At 40.5% G+C, this 11,276-nt stretch overlaps 1 protein-coding gene across 1 annotated transcript; it reads left to right on the top strand.

The window, feature by feature from the left end:
- Window positions 1-200: 200 nt before the first annotated feature.
- skor2 (SKI family transcriptional corepressor 2) lies at window positions 201-10,057 on the top strand (the record flags this gene model as incomplete). The annotated part of the gene is made up of 8 exons (XM_083929667.1): window positions 201-260; window positions 2,280-4,297; window positions 5,013-5,076; window positions 5,811-5,888; window positions 8,256-8,321; window positions 8,495-8,593; window positions 8,835-8,902; window positions 10,001-10,057. The coding sequence occupies exons 2-8, from the start codon at window positions 2,309-2,311 to the stop codon at window positions 10,055-10,057; spliced, it is 2,421 nt and encodes an 806-aa protein (XP_083785793.1). The 5' UTR covers window positions 201-260; window positions 2,280-2,308.
- Window positions 10,058-11,276: the final 1,219 nt, after the last annotated feature.

Raw genomic sequence — 11,276 nt, 5'->3', positions numbered from 1 at the left:
GACGGATTAGTACTGCGCGTGGTGTCTCTGTAATGCGAATAAAACCGGCGCGCGCGTCGCAGTTTACTCACATCTCACGAGCACCTCACTCGACAGCCGGTACCGAGTCCATGTGTTTCCCGGATATAACTCGGTGAAATCTGTTCATATGCGTGATAACAATGAGATTTTTCAAGCTGTGTAGGATAACTCGATTTCTCTCGTGACGGGGATATTCTTTGACGCCGTGACCGTTTGGGGAGTATTCTCGGGAGTCAGAGGTAAGGACCGCTCCACTATTTCTGCTGTAAAGTTGGTAACAATGTCGGGTTAAAAGTGCGTACTTAATGTAAACTGTGTGGGAAAGACACATGCGTCAAAAGGGATAAAAAAAAAATGTATGTGGATTTCTTCTCACATTCCGTTGCATTGACCATAGTTTAAAAACACTGTGGGCCATTGCCGTATTATGTTAGGCATATTATTGTAATGATAATAATTAATATTATTAACATTGTTGTTGTTGTTATTATTACCATCGTATTTTGTTGCTAGATAAATAAACGCCTGCTTTTAATGTTGTCCCATGGAAAGGCGTGATGTCGGAATAAGTGACGAGCGCTAGTTTAGTAAAGACCTGTTACTTTCATTGAAATTAAACTACACTAATTATTAATTGTTCAACATATTGTGTAAGTTGAAGCCAAACTCTGAACTATGGAGTTAGAGTGTTAATTGGTTTATTGTCTCTAGGCCTTCTGCTCCTCATCAACTAAACAGTGTGTTGGTCGGCCTCACAAGTCCGTCTTATTCCTTATTGCGCTGAATTAAATAGTTCCAGTTCAGAACGGAAACTGTGTGTTTAATATGAACACCTTGCGATTCTGTATTCTATTTTGCTAATATAGTTATTGTTTTTCTCTAGATGCAATTTGCAAATCATAAATGTATTCGCAATTTATTTGTTAGACATTTCCTGACATTATTGAAAAAAAAACCTGAAAGCAATTTCTCTCTTTTTTTTCTGTTGTTATTTATGTGATTTTTGTTATTAAGACCTCATATGAGAATCGTTTTTTCATCTGTTTTTTTAATCGATCTGCTGTCGGTAAGATGATGATTTCTAAAATATTAATTTCAGGAGTTGTCATCTTCATGAAATACTAAAACCAATTTCCAAGTAAGGTAACTTTTTCACCATATTCAATGTTGAAAAAATGTGCTTTTTATTGCGCATTCAAAACATTACAATATACTGTTTTAATTTATTTTGATGTCACCCAGCACATGAACATTTCCAGTTAAACACACTTTCTCTTCACCGCCAATTTCCTGCCATTTGTACAATACTACTGTTAAAAATATATCTAACTTTAATAAGGTGAAGGAACATAGTATTTAGACTAGACTGTCCGGAGAATATGCCACCACATCAAAGTGCCACAACCAACTTTCTTATAGGAAAATAAGGTCTAGACATAATTTATGTTGAGTAAGACACTTTTCTAAATACGAAGGATATTTTAGAATATTAAAACATTCCTGTATCTACATTTGGGTGAAAATATGAATAATATTGTACTTTAATTGTAACCGTTATGTTACAAGAATGTGTTAACCGCTTTCGTAGTTCGTGCATTAGCCAACTACTGCTGAATACTCATGCAGGCAGACACACTCATCGCTTTACAGTTATCAATGGAGAGCTGGGAATTGCTACAAAGGCTGTCATTTTTTGGAAAGAAATTAATTTACTGACATTCCTGATTTGATTTTTTTCTGGAGAGGAACTACATAAAATAACTGTTGTAATTGTACTTGTAATCTTCAATTGGTATCACAAATAAATGTTGATTTAGTATCTTAATTCAGTTTAGAAATGTTCTGTGCCCTCAATTATTTTGTAAGAGTAGTTCAGATGATTTTCTACTTTTTTTTGTAGTAAAATTGAAGTATCACATTTCCAAATGTAGCCAGTTCCTTAAAGGAAGAGAATAAAAACAAGATTGTTGTGTTAATAAAATAGGGTAACATTTAATTTAAATGTATTTAATTTGAAATAGTATTCAATATTTCAATATCCACCTTTTCTTTTCTTTTTCATTTTTTTTTTAAAGATTCCATAAATCATCAAAGCATTTTTGGGCACACCTACCAGTATATCATACGTAATTATGTAGCTGTTTCATATTATGTGTAATACTAAGAGGAAGGAAGTGTATGTGTAAAAACTGTAACAACATGATTTTTTTTATGGTACATTTTTTTATGTGTCTTTCTTTCTTACTTTCTTCATGCAGGTCATTCTACAAAGAGTTTTCCTCCCATTATGGACAAGACCCATCTTTCAAGCCCGAATGACATCATAATGACGAGCTCAACAGGCCCCTACCAGCAGGAACCCCTGACACCACCCAGACCCGCCCATCTTCACTCTTCATCCTCTTCCTTATCCTCCCCCTCTCCGTCCTCTTCCTCCTCACCCCTCAAGCCAAACCAGGTCGGCCAGGTCATCCTATATGGCGTTCCCATTGTATCGCTGGTCATTGATCACAATGAGAGACTCTGCCTGGCACAGATTTCCAACACACTCCTCAAAAACTACAGTTACAATGAGATCCATAATCGTCGCGTGGCGTTGGGCATCACCTGTGTCCAGTGCACTCCGGTTCAGTTGGAGATTCTCCGTCGGGCTGGTGCCATGCCCATCTCGTCACGCCGTTGTGGCATGATCACCAAGCGTGAAGCTGAGCGCCTCTGCAAGTCATTCCTGGGAGAGAACGCGCCACCAAAACTGCCCGACAACTTTTCCTTTGATGTGACACACGAGTGTGCCTGGGGTTGCCGTGGTAACTTCATCCCGGCACGCTACAACAGCTCCAGGGCTAAATGCATAAAGTGCGCCTTGTGCAACATGTACTTCTCCCCAAACAAGTTCATTTTCCATTCCCACCGCACACCAGACGCTAAATACACCCAACCCGATGCTGCCAACTTCAACTCTTGGCGACGACACCTCAAACTCTCTGACAAACACCCAGCTGATGAGATGGTCTTTGCATGGGAAGACGTCAAAGCTATGTTTAATGGAGGCAGCCGGAAGAGAGCCCTGCCCTCTTCAGCCCATTGTTCCTCCATGGGTCCTATGAAGACTCTGCCAGGTTCGGTAGTGCCTCACATGATGGGGTCTGACCTGGGTGCTCAGAAAAGAGCCCGCTTTGAAGACGAGGATGATCTGGATGGAGACAGTCTGTCTCCCCGTAAGACATCACGTAGCTACCCTGTCATCCCTGTCCCAAGCAAAGGCTTTGGCATGCTGCAGAAGTTCCCTCCCACATCGCTCTTCCCCTCGCCATACCCCTTTCCAGCATTCGGCCTCTGCCAGCAGAAAAAAGATGACAGCGATGTTTCAGGTGGGCAGAAAGGAGCTGGGTTGTCAGGTCTTTTATGGCCTGGCCGCAAAGAAACTTTTTATCCTCCTTTCTGCATGTTTTGGCCACCAAGAGCAGCAGGAGGAATCCCTGTTCCTACCTACCTCCAGCCTCAGCCCAGCGCCCTCTCCTCTCTGGCAGACAACCCCTCTCTCAGGCAGGCCTTCTTGGATCTCTCAGACCCCAGCGAGCCTGGAGCAGTAGCTGGCAACGGAAATAGTGTCAGTGCAACCTTAGCCGCCGGCAGTGGGACTACCACACCCAGATCCGGGCTGTTTGACCCAGAGTGCACAACAGTAACCCCTGATCTCCGCCCTGTGACATCAGAGGGCTGGCTTAAACTCCTGGACAATCCAACCCTCCAAACCAGGAAGCCGAGCTATGGCTCTGCTTTCCGACCCGTCATTAAGGATGCCGAGAGCATTGCCAAACTCCACAGCAACGGCGGAGGAGTAACTGGGGCAACAGACGAGGACTTTGGGGTCGTGGTGTCCAGGTCAGACCGCCACCAGCGGCTATCGCCGAGCAGCAGCTGTAGTTACGGAAGTGACAGTGGAGGAGATGGAGAGGTGGATGGAGTGGAGAGTGAGGAGGAAGGGGAGGTGGATGTGGAGTCTTCGAAGCAGGAGGACGAAGAGGAGGAGGGGAACTTCACAAACAGGCCATCACAGACTCAAACCAACCTGTACCTCCCTGCACTGAGCGACAGTCATGGAGAGGAGAGAGGGAAGGAGAGAGGGAGTGGCACCCTGTATTCCAGTACCTCTCCTCCCTCTTCTTCGGACCCCGTCCAGCAGGAGTCCCCCAGCCTGCCTGCCTCCCCTACTGCCAGCCTGCCTCTCTCCAGCTCCACCCCACCTCAGCGAGAGGACCCGGCTTATAAAAACGTAAATATCCCCCCAGGCCACTTTAGCTAATTATTATTTAAATGGTGTTGCAGTCAGGCAGTGATGTGATCTGCATACGTAGATTGATAGGCTGGTTTCTCCCTGTAGAAATTGAAACAGTCACCCCACTCTGATCCTGGATAATAGGCCCAGGTGTGGATTGTTTAATGGCCATAGTGTGTTTGTTCTCCCTCTGTCACCCCAGCCTGTTAGGGCAACTCTAATCTTTAACCTGTCGACTCTCAGATTAACCAGGCCGCTGAGAGAGAGGGGGAGGAGGGGGGGTTTGAATAGCATTTTAAACCGGAACAGAGTTAAATCTTCCATTGAGTAACACACTGCAAATACATCTGACTGATATCAGAGATGGAGAGGGAAAAGGGGGTTTAACCATATACCCCAAATTGGATCATTACAAATAAATGCTGCAATTGGATGGTAGAAAACCAGAGAGCCAACCAGGGAGATTACATTTACCAAGTAATGAGTTAAGGTATATGTTAAAAAAGAAAGATCCAGATTTATGATAAAATATAACACGTGCTTGGAATAAAAAAGGAAACCAATGTTGATGTAAACAATAACCATCACATCAAATCAAAATATCAAAGACATTACTCTGCCCTATAGGACTTATTTTCTGCTCTGTTGTAATTGAATTATACAATAACAAGTACAGTATATGAAATTCTAACAGCCTGTATTTTGTTTTCAGGTTCACAAAAATAGAGATGAAGGACTACCTGTCTATGCAACCAAAGACAACTCTGGCATTTCTGGTGAGCACAGACATTTTTTTATTAACCTTTTCTGTTCATATATCGGTAGATTACACAGTAGGTAAAGATAGAATAGTTCTGATTGTTTGACGCGTTACTATTGCATCAAAAAGAACAATAGAATATCATATCAGCGTTGTACCCTTTTTAAACTGTAAATTACTTCACGCTTAAAATTAAAAATACATCAGACACTATTAGCATTTGAAAAAAACAAAATACAGTTTCTCTTTCGTAGGCTATATAATCTACAAAAAACACTTTGCTTGCTCTACTGCTTGCATAGTTTGTTTGATGCTACATCTTTCACCCTACAGTTGTTTTACAATGTGTTGGTTTCATCAAATGTTTGAACAGGCTTTTACACTGTTTCATCAAATAGCATTACACAATCTATTTCAGCAAACTGTTTCACACTATCTGTTCCATCAGACGTCTGAGTCAGTTGTATTATAGCATCTTTGTTTCATTTAGTGTCTGAGTGAGTGGTTTTATAGTGCCTCCGTGTCCCTGTGAGGCTCGTATTCCTGTGACGTTTCATTTGCTCCTCTCATCTCCAACTCTGACCCTTTTTCTGGGGTTTTTTGTGACGGTTCGTTCACATGGCCCACACACGCATATGCTCGAAGGACACACACCATGCGCACACTTAGTTATCTCCATGTGTCTGGATAACCAGCTCAACCAATGGGCCCTACTGAAGCTCTCTTCCTGTCTGTCGCATTCTCTCTCAGATGAAAACAAAGAGAAGAGTAGTTTCTTTGTACCAGAGAGTGAGACATCAGCACCCGACTACTGGAGGGAAAGCTCAGGTACGAATTCTCGCTTCTGTTTTGGCAGAGCAGCTGTAGATCGTGACACAATTTAATCAATGAAGAAAATGCAGCAATATTTTAGAATGATATTTAAAGTACTCCTGTGGAACAAAATCATAATTAATCATTTTAAAGCCGGAAAAAAAAAAAAAACTTGCAAAGGCACCTTGTGGTTGTAATTGGAAGTTAGCAAATTTGGATTGCAATCTATTAACTTATCTACAGAGCAGGAACATATTTTATTTGCATTCTGATATTTAAAAATATTATATAAAAATTAAAAAGGTAAATAAAAAAGAACACATTTCTTTTTTATTAAATATTTAATGGCATCAAAAGCTACAGTTGGTCTTCCCTGTTAGTATTCAGCGCACACAATGTGGATTAATGTGCACCGTGTAAAAAAATTCCATACAAAAACAAACATTGCTGATTAAATAACTCTCACTTTGAAAAAAAATGGCATTTCTTCTTATTACACAAATGAAACTCAGAATACTAACAGTCAGGGAAAGCTTTCTCAGTCTTCAGCTTCATCCACCTCAATCTCCTCTTCTCAGACGTGAGTTAGGGGGTTCATATAAATACACAGAGATGAAACAGCAGTGGAAAGCTGCTTCTGCCGCCCTCTGCCACAGCTGCTCTCTTTAGCGCCGTTGTCGCCGGGGCTGTTACTCTTAGGGGGGCCGTTATAGTTCAACAAGAAAACATCAGCTCAGAGATAAGCAGCCATGCTGGCAATCTCCATCCTAGACCCATATCACCGCCGACATAATTGCCTTTTTTTCCCTCCTCAGCGCAAAAAAACCTTTCCCGTTTGAAAAAGATCACAGCTTATTGCCTTTTTATATCTGTCAGGAAGACATTAAAAGTGCTTTATGACATCTGTGCCAACATTTATATCTACCCCCCCCCCCTCTCCCTCAACCCCTACACACACACACCGTAATGATCCCTGCGCATAATGTATAATGTATTTCGAAAAATTACACGAAACAAATTAAATGAGACCACCTTTCCCCTGATTGCCAAACGTCTCCCTGGGCGGTGGGAAGCTCTACGTGATTAGAAGGCCTGATTCCTACGAGTCCCACCACCCCCCCTCCACTGTCTTTAAACTCTCCCTCTGTTTCTAGGGAGAAAAAATAATCTAATTTTCCATTTATGTAATGCAAACCGCCTTGGCTTTGACTATTCACGGTTAATTGACTGTCAAACGAGGTTGTTATCCTCGGGCACTGTCTGCAAATTTGCTTGTCAAATGAGACAGAGAGAGGAGAGGAAAGGAGAGAGGAGAGCTCTCTCTGCTCTAAATGAGAGAGAGAAGCATGGGGAGGCTTAAGGAGCCAGGATGTGAAATGACTGGAGGAGAATGTACATATCGAGTTTGCTGGATCGCTTCATTTAAGGCGCAAAATGCCTCATTGTCACTATTCAGACGTTAACACAAACACACGCAGAACAATATAGAAACTTTCAACCGGGCAAATCTGAAAACAGAATGTGATGGAAATGTTTGTTAAAAAAAGGCATATGGTGAAGATGGTGAAGGTTTAAAGCAACAAGTAGATTGCCTCCAGCAGTAACACATCTTAAAAAGTACACAGACTTAATATACAGCATATGAAATGCAGCATAACTATAATAGTACTGTTTTACATACATTTACGGCCGTTTTATCGTACCTTGCAGTTTTCATAGCCACTGGACAAAACAAATTACCATCAACCATTACTAACATTTTTTGACATAATAAAGCAACAGTTTGACAGCACATTAACCTGCAAGCATGCCATTTTTTCTGCCAAAACTTTTACATTTCAGCACAGAGCTCCGCTTGAATGTTACACGCTACAAAATCAATCTACTCTAATTTATGAACGCAAGTAGTGTTGTTTTGTTTTCTTAATAGAAAGCAATATGATCTGACAGTAAGGAGAGATTGAACATCAGGGAGTGAGTGCAGTAAAGGTCTCCATCTACGGTGCCTTCATATTGTTACCGCAAACTTACACTGACATCTTGAGGCCAAGGAGGGAATTACAGTGATCCATGAAATACTGACGGGGCAGTTAGGGAGAGGATGAGACAATGCAGAAGGGTTTACTTTGTTAATGCAAACATAAAGATACAAACAGACAGGAGTGATGGGAAATGAGTCCATGATAAGATTATGCTTATGTGACTCAGATATGTGTTACATATAAAATAAACTGTCTGATGTTGTGGTAGAATTGGATGGAACAACAACTGCTCTCTGTCAAACAATTGACTGCCCAACCGATACACTGACCGATACTATGACTGACATTGAGAATGCATATATGGGAAAAAATCTGAATGAAGTCTCTCCATGTTTTTTAGGTGATCAAAGACAAGGTGCTGCCTCTCCTGTTCCACTAAAGAAGGACGTCGAGAACATGGAGAAAGGTAAAGATTGCTAATTTGAGTAACACAGCATGTAGGTAAATATTCCCACTCCTCGCAGCTGGAGTGACCACAGAAATAAATAATATACTAAAGATGTATTTTATTGTTTTAATTTCTAATGGACAATCCCCTCTTTTGTCTTTCTCGTATTTTCATTTCTCCTTCTCCTGCAGAGGAGCTCCAGAAGGTACTACTGGAGCAGATCGACTTTAGGAGGAGACTGGAGCAAGAGTTTCACGCTCTGAAGGGCACCTCACCATTTCCTGTCTTCCGTAAGTCTTTTTTTTTTTTTTACTCACCTTGCTTTCGTTTTTCATACTATGAAGGGCAACTTCTCCTTTTCTGTCTTTCTGAAGTTCTTTTCCATTTTCTCCTCTGTACCCTCTCTTACTGCACCTTTCTCTTTCCCCCTGTTTTTCTCCTTCATCAGCTGTATCATAATAACTGTACTTGATCAGTTACTCAAATGATAACACTGCTCAGGCTAATCATAGATCCTTACGCTAATTTCAGATAATTTCCAGGACCAGATGAAACGAGAGCTCGCCTACAGAGAAGAGATGGTCCAACAGTTACAGATGGTAAGATTACTAATGACGCAATCAGTGCTAAACACTGATGGAAAATAAATATCTTTGCTACGCCTTTAAATGACAATTAGACACGCTTTTTATCGACACATGAATTTAAAAAAGCCTCAGTGATCGCTTTGAAAAACAATCTTGGTAATGATTTTCACAAGGAATATAATTAAGAAGAATTTTGAAGCACGTTCACACAGTTACACAGTTTGAACAGGAAAAGAAGAAATAAAAAACAAATGTGACATTAACCGCCCAATTAACACAAAAACTATGGTATGATTGTAGATATAAATGAAATCCTCTGCCATGTCTTAAAAACTAAAACAGAAATGAAACAAAGAATAAACAAATCATCACTAGGACACTAGTGGACACTTTTCCTATGCCTTTGCGTCCATCAAAAGACAGAGCCACTCATCTAGTTTGTCTTTCATGGGTGAGAAGTTTCTCTGCAGCCGTCTGAGTGTTTCCGTCCACATCAATCACTGGAGCAGCTGGCAGACAGGCAGACAGGCTGACAGACGGTGTTTGTCTTTGCTTTCTGACACATGCAACAACTGTACACGCTCATATGCACATGATCGCAAACCCTGCACGTGCACCATAACACACAAAAGAGCATGCTGCATTCATGTAGCATGTGCACACTGAAGTGCACAAGCACTGAAAAAAATATTCAAAATTCACTAATGTGTCTAAAACCAGCAGATGGATCTGTCTGAGAGTAATGACACATTCATTTCACACAGACATTCAAATGAACTCCAACAACATTTTAGATGTATTTTGATGCATTATATTTGAAAATTTTGCCCAGAAATGTCCACCTTTTTAAGTGTAATGTGATATATCCCATTTCACTTTAAACACAATATATACACTGTAATTTATTGGCAGTAACTTAAAGTGGTTGCAGCCTCTCATAATACATTGTTTAAAACTAAAAATCCATTTTGCATGGAGTCTCTGTCTCAAGGCATATAAGTGAAAATCAAATATAAAGAAAAAAATACATTTAGTATGTACATATATGTGCCCAAATCTTGTCTGTTCAAATGAATATAACATTTGTCTTTGACTTTTTGTTTCTTTCAGATTCCCTACGCAAACATCATCAGAAAAGAAAAGATCAGCTCCCACCTCAACAAGTAGCTTTAAGGTGACTGTTTTTCATTAATTTGATAATGCAGCTTTTCAAGGGCAAAATATCACCATGGTAGTTGTCTGATACGAACATTTAATAATTTGTAACACAAAGCAGCTAGAATAAGTTCAGCAAAGTTTAATTGCCTTTGAAATATTTCTAATTTTTAGCTAGACTAAATTTAGTCTGGATTGAGATTTTGAAGCCAGACCAGTTTGTAATCTGCATATTAATCTAGTTTTATTTGCCTTAAGGTGCTGATTTAGCGGTAAACTGTGAAATCCAATTACGTTTTGGTGTTTAAGTTGCTTGGCAATAATTTATCCTGGCCCCGCAAACTCCAGCCATCTGATAGCTACTGTGTACAGCATGTTCAATTTCAAAGTAGCTTTAACTACCTAACACCTACTAGTCTTTGAAAAAAACTTAATCAGGACATGACACTAATGTTGGGTTTTCTTTCTTTATTGTCTTCATAGGCTGAGTCAACAAAACCCCATGTGACAGGAAGAAGCTGCCTGGATTTTTGTGTTACATGAAAACCACAGACTGTATAAAAATGAAAACTGACACAAACAGAAAGGAATATGACACTATATAGTATATTCATCCATTTTATACATTTTCCTTGGACAGTGTTTTTTGTGCCTCAGCAGTACAAACTCTGTTAATAGTCCTGCACTTAAACTCTGTATGGTAAAAACACTTTGGACCAGTTTGTTGTAGCACACTGGCAAAAGTTTCATTCTTGTTTCCTTTTCCCTGGGTCCAGTTTATTTCCCAAAATGACTGAACTGAAAGTGGGCACCAGCTGCCGACATCAGAGGGAAACAGAATGACTCTTGCTCTTTCCTCATTGCTGCGCTGGCAGTCAGACTCAAAGCTTTACCCAAACAGGACCAAAGCAAACACAACCTTTCTCGTCTTTTGTGAATTTTAAGGCTGTTGAAGACCACCAGGCAGACAGTTGTAGACTTTATCAGAAAACTTTTCCAAGCTCTTCAAAGATAAAGAGCAAGAGGAGAGACTCAGTAGGACTGGTTCTTATTGTCCATATCTCTGCCTGCTGCTGACCCAACTGTACATACACCAGACTGTGGATGAAGATTGGACTTCACACTAAGATTGTTGCTGTTGTTATTATTGTTGTCGCCGTGGTATCACCAAATGGGGTCCTTAAAGAGAAACAAAAACCTTTATGCATTGGCAACATTTGATCCCAAAGGG

Source organism: Echiichthys vipera (genome assembly GCF_963691815.1).
Source record: "Echiichthys vipera genome assembly, chromosome: 16".
NCBI lineage: Eukaryota > Metazoa > Chordata > Actinopteri > Perciformes > Trachinidae > Echiichthys > Echiichthys vipera.
The sequence above is the reverse complement of the archived record's forward strand: the minus strand, read 5'-3'. Positions and strand labels throughout refer to the sequence as shown.